At 48.5% G+C, this 16,041-nt stretch overlaps 1 protein-coding gene across 1 annotated transcript in view; it reads right to left on the bottom strand.

Annotated features, from left to right (window-relative positions):
- Nucleotides 1-462: 462 nt before the first annotated feature.
- The window catches only part of BCO1 (beta-carotene oxygenase 1), a 68,709-nt gene continuing 53,130 nt past the window's right edge, over nucleotides 463-16,041 (bottom strand). The window contains exons 12-16 of the mRNA XM_037516214.2: nucleotides 13,230-13,487; nucleotides 7,129-7,234; nucleotides 4,281-4,375; nucleotides 3,110-3,221; nucleotides 463-1,238 (exon numbers count right to left, since the gene is read on the bottom strand). Of these exons, the coding sequence (XP_037372111.1) occupies nucleotides 1,021-1,238; nucleotides 3,110-3,221; nucleotides 4,281-4,375; nucleotides 7,129-7,234; nucleotides 13,230-13,487 (789 nt within the window). The 3' untranslated portion in view covers nucleotides 463-1,020. The remainder of the gene's footprint in view (nucleotides 1,239-3,109; nucleotides 3,222-4,280; nucleotides 4,376-7,128; nucleotides 7,235-13,229; nucleotides 13,488-16,041) is intronic.

Raw genomic sequence — 16,041 nt, 5'->3', positions numbered from 1 at the left:
CACCCCTGATCCCATCATACAAGTACTGGAAGTTATCGACCTGCCCCAGGCACACCCTGGAGCATACGGCTGAGACACAGATGTCCATTGGGGCTCTGTTTGGCTTACTCCCAGCTTCCTGCTTCCCCACCACCAAGATGCTTGCATCTCTGCCCCAAATGCCTGGTCTGGCCAAGACACCCACGGTTTGGAGAGCCTCCATGTGCTCTGGTGTGGCTCATAGCCCAGGTTCTCAGCATCAGGCAAAAACTCCTCAGGCCAGCCCTGGCCCTGGTATACAATCCTGAATCCTAGCCCTGGACCGTGGCCAGCCAGGTCAGTGTCCAGCCTCTCTGCCCCTCCTATAAGGGGATGCCCCATAAGATCTGTCCTCCCTTGGCTGTCCAATGAGACACCTAGCTCCACCACTTGATTTTATTGCCTTAGAAGAACTTCAGAGGAAAGAAGCCATGTAAAACAGAATAAGGTCTGAATAGACTTTCAAGTTTTTATTATTTTATATTATGCCATACCTTTCACAGATTGACCACAAAGCAACATGCCTCCCTGGCCACACGATTTACCAAAACGGCATGGTTGAGAAAGCCAGAACTGCTGGACACACAAGTTAGGTGACTGGAAAAAAGAGAGTGAGGCCAGGAAGAGAAGGGCAGGGAGAAAAAGCGATGAGAAATACTCAGCTATTTCTCTAATAAGTCCATGATTTTTGTTCTAAGAAGAGTTTACGTGATACAGTGCAGTTTTTTGAATCATGGTTACAGTCTTTCTGATAAAGCAAGCTTTCCTAGAGTGCTAGAGCTGATGAATAAACAACCGATGAACTTTCAAAGAAGGTTTTGATGATCAGTACAAGAAGATGATCAGTATAACTTCTCCGTAGAAGTTCAATCTCCACAGTTTTTTCTCAAAGCCACCATGGACAGAGTAAGTGCAAAGTGAAACGGAAGCTCTTGTTCCAAGGCCTTGGGCTGGTGGGGGCCTGCTAGTAGTGCTGTTCTTCCAGACCCAGCCTCTACCTTGTCAGGACATTGAGGCCGCATAGTCAAGTGAAGCTTCCATGGGAGGACACTCCAACTCTGCTTCCCAATCTGGGGCCGGGATGAATAACCCATGGAGGTCCATGTACATTTCTACATCAAAGGATGCGCGAGCCAATTCTGTAAAACTTTTGGCATCCAGAATAAGCAGAAAAGGATGCTTTTGGGGAGTGGTAGAGAGAACCACTGATAAGATAATTCCTTTGGAGAAATAAGAAAAGACACTTAGTAAAAGTGGAGGGATACATTTCTCAGTCTTCTCCCTGTCCTATTTGAACTAAAGTAGTTCATCAAAACAGAAGGGCAGTGAATTGGACACTCTGTGTGAGCAGAACAGAAAGGCCAGAGAGCTGACCCAGTTCCAGCCCAGGCGGAGTCTCTCTGAACCTCAGCCTCTTCATCAGGAGCATGGAGATAACCCCCCAACCCTCACAGGATAGCAGAGAGATTCTCTTGCATGGCGAATTATGAAAGAACTTTGTAAATTATTCATGCATTGAGGAATGGCTATTTTTCTACCATTTAGAAACTCCAGTTCAAGAGAATCAGCTTCCAGTCTGCACTGAACCTCATCATTGACCCTCAGCTAAGCTTGCATCAGTAATAGTCGAATAATAGTCTGGCACAAGCCACATAATACTGACACCCTCAGCTTTCCTCTGTAAAACAGAAGCCTCCTAAGCACTGACTCTCAGGGGACAGAAGCACATTCATGAATGCGAACTTCCAGCAAACATTCATGATTCCTCCCCCAAACCTCCCCGGTCTGAGTGGTTGCACACAACTGAGTTAGATCAGTTGGGATTCAAATCCCACCTCTGGAGGCTCTGGGCATGTGAACTTGAACAAGCTCCTTCCATCTCTGGGCCTCTCCTTTGGTGACGTGGACACAGTGCTGCTTCCTGCTCACAAAAGAATGTGGGCTTCCTGTCCACAAGGGAAGCTATGGCCCAGCCCGGCGGGAGGCTGAGCTCAGTGGGAGGTGATACCCACAGTGACACATGACAGTGACTGGTCCCCTGCCTGGTGAGCCATGCTGTGCAGAATCAATAGGAAGTTGTGGCCCAGGTAGAAAACCACTCCCGTCTCACCTGAGGCAAGCAGCTGGCAGGCTCCTGGGGTAGCCCGCCCTTCCCTGCAGGTGTGGGTAGCCCCACCCCTGTTTCTAGTTATGCTCCTTGGCATCCCCAGGGGTGTAGGTAGGGCATTTCTGGGGCAAAGGCAGAATGAAGAAGGGAAAGGACCATTTGGTCCACAGATTTCAGGTGCTCCACAAAAATGGTTCACATTAGGGTGCATGAAGGGTTCTGACTCAGTCATTGCAATGGATTTTAGAACCAAGATTCTATGCTCTGGGAGGGTATGGGGCTGTTCAGTGGGAAGGAAGTAGGCTATTGTATAGTAAAAAGTGTATCATCTTGCCCAAAGGGAGGCCCAACCTTTGCCCTGGAGGTAACCTCTGAGCCCATGGAATGATCTGCCTGACAGGTGTCTATTTCCCCTGGGTCACATCATATTTCCCCAGAAAGTGATTTAGGTGGGGACTTTGGGCCACAAGGTATCAGCTTGACCTTCAGAGGGGCTGAAGACTAAAGGTCAACCCCATAGACAGCCAACCATGTCTACATGACCAGACACTGAAAAGCCTCTGACACCAAGGCTTGGGGGAGCTGGCCTGGTTGGTGATACTCCATGGATACTGCTGGGAGAAGTCAGGGGTGTCCATAACTCCCTGGGGACACCTGGAAGTCCAGGCCTGGGACTCTCCTGGGTGCCACCCCCTGTGCCTCTTCTCTTTTAACCTGCCTCCTTAGGCTGTGATAAGCCGTGAGCCAGAGTACAGCAGCTCTTGGTGTGCCAACTGCACATCCTTCAGTCCAATCCGAGGCTGGTCTTGGGGACTCCCTAACCCCACAGCTTTGGGCTTAGACACACCTGGGCTCCAAAGCATGACTCCAGCAGCTATGTAGTCAGGGTTGGGAGGGGGGTCAGGTAACCTCAAACTCTGTCTCCATTTGAGGGTTGGTCACAAGCAGAGTACAGTGGGTGGGCTCTTCTTTGCAGAGTCTTACCATCGTCCTCAGCCTCCGCGTCTGGCTTGGCTACGAATACAGGTTCCCCTGGCCAGCAGTGTTCCTCTCCCCATTCCACGTACGACTTTGTAAGAAGGTCATATTTGAGTATCTGTACATTCAAAGAGCAGAGACACAGGAATGAGTCACCCGGAGAGTGGGCTTCTTCCCTGTGGAGAGGAAACCACCGAGGGCTGGGAGGTTGGGGTGGGTGGGGGGCTCCAGTTCCTCAAATGTGGGCTCCAGGTGTCGATTGTGCTAGACAGTGTAATAAGAGAAACAAAAGCATCTCTCTTCCTCCCCAACTTTAAGCAGAGGTCCTCCTGCTACCACTAAGCTGACATACACACTGAATTCCTTTAAAATAAAATTCCTGAATCTATCTGGTATTGGGTATTACATTGCAGTATTTCTATATGTCAATTAAATGCATGTGTTCAAAGCAAACATTTAAAGAATAAACACAGTTTCTTCGTTGTTTTAAAAGTGCGTCTCTCTCTCTTTCTTCCTTTCTTTCTCTCTCTCTCTCTCTCTCTCTCTCTCTCTCTCTCTCTCTCTGGCAGGCTGGCTTCCCTGTAGGGTACAGGATTAGTGGGGAGTGACTTGGGGTGTGTACCTGGTTGTGTGGGAACCTGCATTTTATTGTCTTCTACATTTCTGCACTGTTTGCATTAAAAAAAATTTTCCATTTTATTATTAAGAAGTGAAGACATTAAGGTAAAGTAATGTCTATACAGCACTTAGCAGTCTCTGGGTTACATTAAGTGTTCAAAAAAATAGTAATTTAAAAAGCAAAATTAATCCTCCAAGTTTCTGCTATGACCTGTCTGCTTGAGAGGATGAGTTCCTTGGGGCAGGGGTTGGGATCCTCCTATCCAATTCCTGATCCTCACAGTGGAGCACATAATCGGTGCTTAAGAAACATCTAGTGAATAAAGAAATCAATGGATAAACTCCAGCCACGACCTCCATCCTGAGCTTCACCCCCTTTTCTCTTGGATGGTTCATTATTGCTGCAAATGTATTTTGACATATTCTGTCCCCAAAGGGCTTCCCTCAGACCTCTCTATTCTGATCCAGGGCACACAGTCTGCAAAACTGAAAATTCAGCTTTGCAGACAGACACGATGGCTGTAGGGAAAGCCAGCCCAAGATCACACAGGGGTCGTACCTTGGTTGGGATGGGATTCCACTGAACTTCAGTAGCAAAGACATATCTGTATGGCTTCCCGTTGTAAGCATAATTGATCTGAGGCATCTCTAAGCCTAGGGTGAAAGACAAAGCTGATAAAGACCCCATTAGCAAGAGGTGGGGACATCTGCCTTCTGGGCCAGGTAGGGTACCCCTTTTCTAAAATAGCTCCCAGGCTAGAATCCCTGAATTTGATCCAGACCCTGTACTGGGTCAAACGTGGTCCTAGCAGAGAAGGGGGTAAACTCGAATAATTACCCCCACTCTATTAGAAGGTTCAGGAGCAAAGTTAGATAGACTTGAGTTAAGTGTATAAACATCTTTAATTAACCAAGATAGAAATCAAAGAGAACTGCATGATTAAAATCAGAGTCCACTGCAATTTCTTAAAGCTCTAAAAAAAAAAAAAAAAGGCCTCATGGGCAGGTATTGTGTGTGGGTGTAAAAGAAATTTCTGAATGCATGGAAAGGAGTGTCAATGGGGAATAATTTAATTAAATATTCCTGGTGAGTTCATATAATGACATTATTTAACAATAATGTTTCAAAAAAATTTTAGTAACATGGGAAAGTGTTCATAACATAAGATTATGTATAAAAGGGGTGGTTATAGAATCATCTCTACTATGTAACAAACGAAGAGACAAAGTTTAGACTGAGATTATCACCTCCTCACAATTTATATTTCGTTGGCTATGTTTTTCATTCTGTAAAATTCTCATTATATCTATTTTTTTTTTGCTATCTGCAAAGTGTTAAAATTTTGCCCATATAAACACTTATATATCTATAAATGCTTGTCGTGTCAAATTAAATTTCTAAGTCTAAATAAGAAGTAAAAGCTCCCTCTTATGAAATAACCCAGGTAATTGGAGCCAATGGTCAGTGAAAACGGAATATTCAAGGAAAGAGTAAGCTAGGATGGAGTCAAATGTAGGCCTCTTGAAAAGGCCTTCAGAACAGGAATGTTTATTAGGTCCTGGGGGGCTGAGAATGGACCATGAAGTTGGGAAAATGTGTGCTCCCCCTGACCAGTAATCCTGAAACTTCCAAGAGACAGATGAACCTGATCACCAGGAGGAGTGACCAACCATCTACTTAAATCAGAAAAAGATGCCGCCATTGGCCCCAGAGTAGAACTGAGTCTTCCACCCAACTGTAGGGCCCCCTCCCCCCACCCAGTCAATGGCCAGCCAGAGGCACTTGGTTATGTAAAAGATGATTCACCCCTGCAAATTCTGCATGTTTATTAAGATCCACGCTCTTGAAGGATCTCTAGGATGTGGGAAAATACTCAGCCTACATTCATGAAGTGGAAGAAGCCATCCCAGAACATTCTAGATGGTCTGGTACACATTTGAAAGCATAAATGCAGAGGTTAAGGGCTTTCAAGTCAGATCCTGGCTTTGCTGCCTGCCAGTGGGCAAGTTAAAGGATTATTCTCTGCTCTGAAACAAGAACATGTGTCTCTTTGAGAGGTTCTAATAATGGCTACCTCTTGCCAGGCCCTGACAATGGGTCAGGCCCCAAGTCATTCCCTGTATGTGGGTGAACTCACAGAATGTTAACAAAATAGGATGAGACCGTCAGGATGAAATGAAAGGAGAGGATGTGTGAAGCCCCCAGGAGAGGGCTTGACAGATGCCCAAAGTGCACTGCAGGACAGGAGACTGGGAGGTAGGTTCAAAAGGGTGGTCACGGGTGGATGGCTTATGAGGATTTTGTCTACTGTCATCTTTTTCAGTATTGCCTAAGGTGGCAACAAGAAGCAAGAATTCTCTTCCCAGAAACAAAAAGACCATAATGTTGGAAGCCTGCATCTGCCCACTCCATGTGGCAGGTGCGTGGAGATGGAAGGGAAGCTGATGCCTTCAGACCAGGGATGAGGACTGGTCTTGTTGTTTCAGATATGCTGAGAGGCCCGGGTGCCACCCAGAACCCGTTCCAGGTTCGCATGGGGTGTGGTTGACAGAAGTGGTGTTTGGTGGGCAAATACCCATTGGTCCTAGGAGATGTCCCAAGACCATGCCCTTGCAGACGCTGGCACCTGGCAGGCGTGGGGCAGCCGACGCGGGAGAAGGGTCTCAGTTTGGACCACATCCTGCTGCTCTCTAGCTGAGTGCCCCTGGACCAATCTTTTGCTCCCCACGTAAATGTTGAGCATACACCTCTCTCAGCTAGACTTTTGTCCTATGCTGGTGACAGGCAGAACACAGAAACAAGGCCCCTGCCTCAGGGGGCCTGTTGTTTTCAATTAGGGCAGTGGTAACCCCCCTCCTCACTTTGAACTGAGAGCCCCTCATGGGGCTCTGGGTACATTTTGGGTGGTTCCAATTCAGGGTGGAGGTGCTTCTGGCACCTAGTGGGGTCAAGGCCAAGGAAATGTTCAACACCCCATCATGCCTAGCTCCTGACTCCAAAAATGACCAGGCTCCATGTCTTGTGGCCCCAGGTTCAGAAGCGCAAGTTGCTATGGCCTCTGTTCCAGGCCATAGTAGGATCCAGTAACACCTACACTGCAGGGTGTTGTGAAGGAACTAGGGCAAGAAACCAAAGGGGCTGTGCCTGTTCCATACACCGCAGCTTTCAAAAGAGGGCTCTCCATGAAAGTCCACCCCAGAGTCTTCCTGTGAGGGTGTCTCAAGAGACAGAAGACAACTGTCCCTGAATGCTTTCCACGGGGGGCATCCCAAGAGCCTACTCCATCTCTCATCCTTCATCCCCCTGCAGGTTCTCCGCGTGGGAGGAGGAATCATGTAAAGAGCAGGGGTCATTCTGAAATTCTGCCCATCCCTAAAAGCACAGAGAGAGGACACCTTCATTTTACCTTCACGGAGCACCTCCGGCTGGCAGTAGACCTGGTCACCTTCTTCCTTCAGGGCTTTCGCTGTTGTAGAAGCCAGTTTTATTAAATTGGAGCCCTTTTCTGCATCCTGGAAGAATTAGTTCCCCAAAACATGAAAATGTGTTATCCAGCCCCCATCTTTGCTATGCTGTTCATGCTGGGAAAATGCTTTAGCTTGTTCTGGCCTCACGTTAACCACAGGAAGCAGCTACTCTATTTTTGGTGTTTTTATTCTCAGTTCAAAGTGAGGATCAGCTATTTGAACTGGCTCCCCAAGGTAGCAAAGCTGGGAGGTGGTCAGACAGGAGCCCCAAAACGCTGACTCCTTGTTGGAGCTGCCTCATCCCTCACAGGTGAAAGTAATGTAGTAAGAAGTCCTCACTTTTTAAATACCGGATGATTCATGTAGAAAACGCTATTTAGAAATAGTTCATAATGACACGGGGAGTGCTCATGTGAGCATCCTGAGTGGAAAAAACAGCAGAGCAAATTGCATATGCCATCTGAGCTCAACCACATTCAAAAAAATGTATATACTAAAGAGAGTCCGGGAGGAATAGACCAGATATTAATAGTAACACGGGGAGCAGATTCTGGGGATTTTCATTTCTTTTTCTATGCTTATTTACATATTTTCAGTATTTTCTGAAAAGGAATCACTGTTAAAAAAAAGCCCACATGCCATCACAATTACTTGGGAGAAGACTATCTTTCATGGGCAGTCCTTGGTGCCAAGTTACAAGCAGACCTCACTCTTTCGGTGCCTTCACCATTACCAGCATCCGTGACCCAGGATGGGGCTTGAGCACAACCGATTAAATATTTAATGAGCATCTGCTATTCCTTGTTTCCCCACATTCCAGCTCTGGGACCTTGGACAAGTTACTTAGCATCTTGTTTCTGCCTCTGTGGAGGGAGGTACAGTATATGCATCGCTGAGTAACTGCACAGATTAAATAAAATCATCTGACGAGAGGCTCACAAGAGGATGGGGTTAACAGTTGGTGCCAGATGATGTTTGCTGCTGCTGGGTTTTTATAATGAACCTATTCAATGAAACAAAACCTATTAAGAAACAGGTTTTTGTTGGGAACGTGGTGAGGGGGGTGCAAATTTACTGCAGGAATACTTTGCCATGTGTTAAGTTCAAACCCTCAAATTACAGAAGAGAAAACAGGACCAGAGAAGGAAAGTGGCTTTTCCAAGGTGATTCTGGGAGAAGCAGAGCATGGGCCCAGACCTTCACAATGCCATGTTTCTGCTCAGAAACAGGTGCACTGCGGGCAGAGGGAAAAGCAGGTGCAAAGGCCTTGATGCTGGTCGGTCCCATCTTGCCAGTCCCTAAGCAAACATCCTCTAATAACTCAATCTGCAGTGTCTCCAAGGCACTTGTCCCATGCTGTCATATCTCCTTCAGGGTGCTGCTTCCTTCTTTTATGCTTGTCTCCCCTCTGAATGCCAAGACCAGATTTTGTTCAGTGCATGGCACATAGTCAGTCCTCGGGTTGAATGCGTGACTCAATAAGTTCTTCCTTCAACTGCCAAGGGGCAAAACACGTGCTTTGCAGGGTGGTGATTAAGCATTCACCGAGATGAAGTGCAAGAAGCAGTTGCCCAGTGCCCTGCACATCGTCGACGTTGATAAACACAAGTCTGAACGCCTCCACCTTCCTTCCCCAGACACCACCTCGGTGGGAGGCCCTGCCTAGTACCTGGCTAGGCACGTGACAGCAACCAGCCTCTTGTACATGTCCCGGGCTTGATTCTCAGGGAGCCGATCTGCAGAGCAGGCCTGTAACTCTAGCCTGAAACTGGTCAGACTGGTCGAGGGATAAACTGTGAATTTTTCCACACACAGCAGTAACCAACATGACTCGGTTGCTTGCGGCAGCCAACATGCTTGGTTTCAGGAAGAAACTGCATTCCAGCCAGAATTTTACAAATCCTGCAGCTTGCTTGAAATCCCTAAACCCGAGGGACTCCCATAAGCAGCAGCAGCATTTCAGTAAAGCCCCCAAACACTGGCTTTGGGTGTGAGATCTGACTCCTGGCTTTTCTCTATGAACCTGATCAGACCCCTGGGCCTCATGGAGGCTGCTTCATTGTTTATTAAATAAAGGGATGATTTATAGTTTTGGGATGGGTGGTGAGTACAAGGTGAGGATAGGCGAGGTTACTTTGACCTGTGTCTGAGGATTATAGTGAGGATTAAATTAAATCTTGGTTATGAAAACACCGGGTCCAGGGCCAGGCACGTTGTCGTTAGCTTGGAGCAGGACAGACATTCCTTCCAGACCCAACTCAAATCCCATGGATAATTCTGCAATGTCAGCAAAGGCCTTTCTCCCTCCTCCATGGGGATGATAAATAATTCAGAGGGGTGTCCTACCAATTAGGTGAGAAATGTGCAAAGCATTCAACAGTCCCTGAAATTCACAGGACCCAGGACAGGATGTCTACTAACCCTATATCCAAATATTTCAAGCAAACTGTTTGCTCTCCCTACCTTGAAACGTAATGCTTCAGAATGCTGAGGAACTGCAGTGGCCAACGTGGTCAACCGCTAGTTATTTAATGTTAAATTGAAGTAAAATCAAACTCAATTCCCCCTCTACATAGACCACAGTTCAACAGCACACGCGGCTGGTGGCAACTGTATGGCACCGAGAGAGAATGTTTCATTTTGGCAAATTCTATCCACAGTGCTGGTCTGGAAGGACTAGTGTTTGCTTAGAATTGGTGGGGGGGTTCCTGGCATTCTGAGTTGGAAGAAGATGGCGGAAGAGAGACAGTCTCCAGACCTGGGCTCCTATTCCCTGTCCCTGTCCCTTCTCCCACAGCATGGATGCCCGGCCAACATCACCAAATCAACGGCTAGCCCTCTAGCCCTGGTCCCCTCGTGGGCTGAGGTGGACACACCAGTGGCACCACCTGTCTTTAGGAGGGCAGAGGCAGGCCCTGGAAGCAGCTTTTTGGGCTGGGGATTTAAGGCCCGCAAGTGTCTAGCTCATGACTGAGGGGGAGGACTCCTTCTAAATGGGCATGACCCCTTGACCCTGTGATTCCCTCCTCTAGCCCTCCTCCCCCGCCCATGTATAAGGGATATTGCTGGGGAAAGGCCAGATCGGGGCTCTTCAAAGTGCCAAGACCCAGAGCTCAGGGCACTCTGGTTGGGGACTAAGAGCAGAAAAGGCCTGTTACATGGCGCCTAGCACAGAGTGTGCACTCAGCAAACGGCAGCTTCTCCAATTACTGGCTCTTCAGTTTTGCATCTAGAGACACGCAGCAAACTTACTTACTGAGTGAGGAGTTGAAAGCACCCCTCTGGGGCCCGGGTGATGGCTGCCATGGAAGTCAGGTGCTCGAGGGCCCCCCCTAGAGGCAGGGCCCGGCAGGACAGCCCTGGGACTGCTATACGCACCCACACCCCTGTGGGGGGGCCTGCCTTAGACAGTCCCCACATACCTTCCATAAACAGGTACAGGCTGCCAACAGGCCCTCCCTTCCTTTGACCCCAATTGGCCCAAACGCAAGAGAATCTAGGGCAGTTGGGAGGATTCAGACTTTAAATTTACTCTACTCTGGCCCACTCTGTGTGGAAAGGACTTTCCACTTGGGAAACTTTCCAAACGCTACAGGAACACTTCGTGTCCTATTAGAGGCCCTGTTTCATGGTTTTCTTTCATTCATTTAAAGTGAAAACCAAAGCCTGGCATAGGTGCTGGGGACAAACTGCCTACAAGGCAGAGTCCTGGCCTCCCTGAGCTTCAACAGGAAGAGGGCAATGAATGGGGTCCTTATACTTGAGTTAATGTTGAGCCATGAGCTGTGGGTGCCACGAGGCTCTACAAAGGGCAGTAGAGGGTCTGGGGCCTGAAACTTAAGCAGTTTGCCAGACTCTGAGGCTCCTCCCTGGCTGGCCTAGGAATCCCCTGGGGGCTCTGAGACCACACCCTTCTCAGGCCCCCATTCCTGGAGGTTCTGCCTCCTTTGGCCTGGGCTGAGCACAGGCGTGTTCTTGGAGATCCCAGGAGATTCCTGCCTTTTTGCAGAGGCTGAAATGGGAGCCTCTGCATCTGGCCATAGAGGCCACGTCCACCTGCTCAACCTTCCAATTTCAATATGCAGGTGGCGTGACTTGAAAGTGAAGCGAGAAGACATTTTTAAGGGACAATAAAATGCAATTAAAAAGCGTGGCCAGAGCTACCTTTCCCAGGGCTGGCTCTTTACTGTTTCAAAGCAGCAGATGGCTCATTTTTAAAATGTATGCGCTCAACTTCTTAGCTTGGTTCCTAGGAAGGAAATCACTTCTCGAGCCTGATAAAAGGTTATAAAATCCCCTGGTGTGTGGGTAGTGGGAGGGAGTGTTTCTTCTCGGTGCATCATCCCCAGCTGAGGTTGGCGTGAGGTGGGGTGCGGCCTCATGATTTCCACCTGTTTGCTTTGAGACACCTCCCCAGCTCCCTGGAATCTGGAGCTGCCATCCAAGTCACCACTCTGTGGTACTTCCCAGTGTGAGGGTGTAGGGGTCAGGGACCCAAGTGATGATTGTTGGGGGACACAGCCATTCATTTAAAAGCCCTGAATCACACAGGTAGAAAGTTAAGCCCTTTCTTCCAATCTTTCTGGCTGGGGTCAAGAAGAGCATCTCTGTAGGTTCTACCATGCCTTTGACACCCAACACTTTACAAGTTTCTTTTTGACAGAGCTCAGGTCTTGGCAAGCAACAGTGTCTGCTAGGGCGTAAGACCTCTGCTTTATTTCCACTGTTTTATGCCCATGCTTGTCTGCAGCTGACACTGCTGGCTTTCTATCGGGTAGTAATATGTATCCTTTCAAAGCAGTTATGTAAAGAGCCAGTTGATTTAAGCAAAATGATGACCTTGTAAGTGTTATAGAGAGGAGAGCAGGAAATATGGTAAAAATCAGGACAGAGGTACACAATGCCTGCAGATGGGGAAATGCTGGAAGAGGGGGAGCCCTCCCCAAGTCTGGAGTCAGACAAACCTGGGTTTAAACAGTGCCCTGCTCTCTGGCTGGAGCTGGGCTGAATCCTTGCATGAAGTAGCCCAGCAGGGATGGTGGAAGAAGTCCCCTAAGCCCCCCACCCCCCAGGCTCCTATAGGAGCTTCCTCTAGCCTATGGAGCCTGAAGACGGTCAGTGGGTCTTGTCTGGGGCTCTTTTTAGGAGTCAGCCTGCCTGGGAGAACAACAGAGTTACACATCTTACCAGCTACAGGTATGGATCAAGAGAAAGGCTGGTGCAGGTGCCAGTGCTACCTCTGCTACACTGGGCAGTGTGACCTTGGGCACTGTCCTTAACCTCTGTGAGCCTAGCAAGTTTCTTCATCTGTGAAATGACGCTAATATGAGGACCTTTCCCATAGGTTGTTTTGGTCATTAAGTGAGGTAAGGAAAATAAAATGCTTAGCAAAGTGCCTGGAAGATACAGGGCCTTTAGCAAATATGAGCCATCAAAATGTAATTGCACTGAATTCAGTTTCATTTAAATTAATTAAGGCATGAAGTCAGTGAGTCCTGGAGCCAGAAGCTTCTGTAGCCTCTGAAACCAAGCCCAGAACCTGGGCAGCATCTCCTTAATTGAGGATAACATCTGGCCTAGTGGTTGTTTTTTTGTTTTTAAGATTTATTTATTTATTTATTTATTTATTTATTTATTTATCCAAGCACTGGGTGCAGTCAAAAGCGCCAGAGGGTGAGAGAATTCACCAGAGCCAGAGTGGGGAGCAGAACAGGCAGACTGATGAAATACACTGCTGAGGGGAGCAGCGGGCGCGGCAGGAGCCATGCCATGTGGGACCCTCGCCGGTGGCCGGAGATCAAACTTGCGCTGCAGAGGCTGCAGGCAGCTTCGCAGCACAGCAGTCAACCGCTGCGCCACCAGGGGAGGCCCTAGTGGTCGTTTTTAATGCAAGAATGGGGCTACTCAACAGTAAGGCACTGGGTAAGCAAATGGTGACGCACCCCTGCCATGTCAGATACATGTTTAAAAGGAAGATTTAATGTCAGGGAAAGCTGTTGAGATATACAAATAGATGAAAAAACACCAAATAGTGTGTTACCTTGTCCACATGCAGGGGCACAGCGAACCTCTTGAGAATAGGGATGGAGGTGGGCTTGGTGTTGTCCTTGAAGTTCTGGGTCAGGTTGTCTAAGTAGAAGAAATCGTAAAGGCTGCTGTCCTCATAGGCCACGACGTCAAACACAACGCAGCCGTCCTCTTCGTAGGCATTCACATGATGGAAGACTACCATGGGGCCCGTGTAAAACTGGGTCACAACAGGCTTCCTGGTCCTCTGGTCAATGATGTGAATGTAAGTCTGAAAGAAGATAAACACCCAGCAGTCAGCTGTCCCTCTGATGACCCGGCACGGTGGCATGGGGCATAGGGTGAGACCCAACAGGGCCACACACCACCTAGCTGGTGACCCTGGAGCTGCCCAGAGGGCCAGCCTGGCAGAAGCATTCAGAAATGGAAACTGGTGATTGTATTGTGATCAGCTCTTTCTGAGAGAGAGGAGGGAAGCGTCACCGTGGGGCCTCTGTATTACCAGGAGGACAGTATTTGGGGGAGGCCCCTGAGGGTGCACTGTCCCTTCTCCTTCACTTGACTGTGATGTAGCGACATGGCAACTCCCTAGCAATGGCCAAGTGGAGGAGAACCTTGCAGGTGCCAGAGCTCTAGGTCTTGCCGGGCTTCATCCATAGCCAGGTTCCCTAGAACCCTGAAGGCCCCCCTGTCCTTCTGAATCCCCTCTCCCAAACTCCGCCTTATATTGTAATGCCTTTACTGGTTCATCCTGATTGGCTGCCACAGCAACCACCTGCCCTGGAGGACTGCTGTGTGCATGACGGGTTCTAGTGAAGGAGCCCACATGGGGCTCGGGGCTCCATACACACCCTGGGTGTCTCAGGGGATATTGCTCTGGGTAGTGACTAGCCCTGCCTGCAATTGCAGTTGCCAAATCCAAAAGAGAGTATATATGTGAGTGTGTGTATGCATGTGCACATGTATGTGTGTGTCTCTGTGTATGTACGTATGAGAGCCTTGTATTTGTGTGTATACCTGTGTTTCTGTGCATGTATCTGTGCATGTGTGTTAGAGTAGGCATGTGTGTATTTGCCTGTCAATGAGTCTGAGTATGCATGTATGTGTATACATGTGTGAGAGTATATATATGCATGTATGTGTGTATTTGTGTCTATGTGTCTGTGTGTGAGTGTGCCTGTGTGTCAGTATATATGTATGCATGTGTGTGTAATTGTGTCTATGTGTATGTGTATGCATGCAGGTGTGAGTGCATGTGTATGTGTGTGTGTCTAAGTGTGAGTATATATGTATGTGTGTGTAATTGTGTCTTTGTATAAGTATGCATGCAGAAATGAGTACATGTGTGAGTATGTGTGTGTCTTTGTGTGAGTATGTATGCATGCATGTGTGTGTGTGATTGTGTCTGTGTGTATATGCATGGATGCAGATGTGAGTACATGTGTGAGTATATATGTGTGTGTGTTTCTTTCTTTGGGCAACTCTGGCTCAACCATCCTCATTTTGTAAGAATGTCTGTTAGACATTCCAGGCTGTTCTTTTGCTGTCTCCTACTGGCATACTTGGCTCTACCTCTCCAGCCCCAGAAGCAAGAGGAAGGCTTTGATAGAATCATGGGAGTGAGGGGGTCAGGCATGGAGAGGTGAATACAGGGTCATTATTTTGTGCCTTTTCTTTCCCGTTTCCCAATGCCCAGATCAGCCGCAAGGACTTCTCTGAAAGTTCCCCTCCAAAGCTATCCCCAGGGCCATCTGCCCTGCCCTCGGGGGCGCTCAGCCACTTGGGAAAATGACTGTGGAGCAAGTCCAACTTCAGCTGGCTGCCCTGCTAGCCCCCTGCACCACTCACCCACCTGCACACATACAGAGAGGGCCCCCCTTCCTTTCTCAGGATCTGGGGAGACAAAATAAAAACAATCCCCTGCTATCATGGAGTTTCTATCCCAGTGGCGGGGGGAAGCCAATACCAATAATCCAGCATAAACCCTGCCAGGGACATGAGTACACTGAGGAAATGGAGCAGATGGTGCTCTTATAAGCATCTCAGTCAAGGAAGGCCTCAGGCATCAGGTACCTGGAGACCTGGACATACTGGGGGAAGAAGCCACCTGGGGAGAAACAGTCCTGATGGAGTGACAGAAAATGCAAGGGTCCCGGGACAGGAACGTGTTTGGCTGGTTTGAGATACAGGAGATGCAGGAGGGTGAGAGGGCGGGTGGCCAGTGCTGGGGACAAGGGCGTGTAGGGATACACAGGCTGGTGAGTGAAGCCTTCGGATTATATTCGGAGGAAGATGGAAGCAATTAGAAGATTTTGAGGAGAGGAGGGACCTCGTATAGGTCTTTGTTTCTTCAAACACCTCACTCTCCTCCTTGAGGAGAGGGGATAGGTCTTAGAGTGAGTAGCTGAGACGGACACATAAAGATATGAGTGAGGCATAGAAAGAGGAGGAAGGTGGGCCTCCCCGGTGGCGCAGCGGTTGAGCGCTGGGTTGCGAAGCTGCCGGCGACCTCTGCGGCGCAGCGGTTCGATCCCCGGCTGCTCCCCGGCCACCGGAGGAGGGTCCCACATGGCGCGCAGACCTCTCCTGCCGCCCGCTGCTCCCCTCAGCAGTGTACTTCGGTCCTTCTGCCTGCTCTGCTCCCCACTCTGGCTCTGGTGAATTCTCTTGCCCTCCCGCGCTTCTGACTGTACCCAGTGCTTGTATAAACAAAACAAACAAACAAACAAATAAATAAATAAATAAATAAATAAAAACATGCCTCTATAAATAAAAAAAAAAAAGTGTTTAAAAAAAAAAAAAGAAAGAGGAGGAAGGCAATGAAT

Source organism: Talpa occidentalis, unplaced genomic scaffold (genome assembly GCF_014898055.3).
Source record: "Talpa occidentalis isolate TD23 unplaced genomic scaffold, MPIMG_talOcc4v2.1 talOcc4.17, whole genome shotgun sequence".
In the NCBI taxonomy this organism is placed as follows: Eukaryota; Metazoa; Chordata; class Mammalia; order Eulipotyphla; family Talpidae; genus Talpa; species Talpa occidentalis.
Note: the sequence above shows the minus strand (reverse complement) of the source record. Positions and strands in the feature narration are given on the sequence as shown.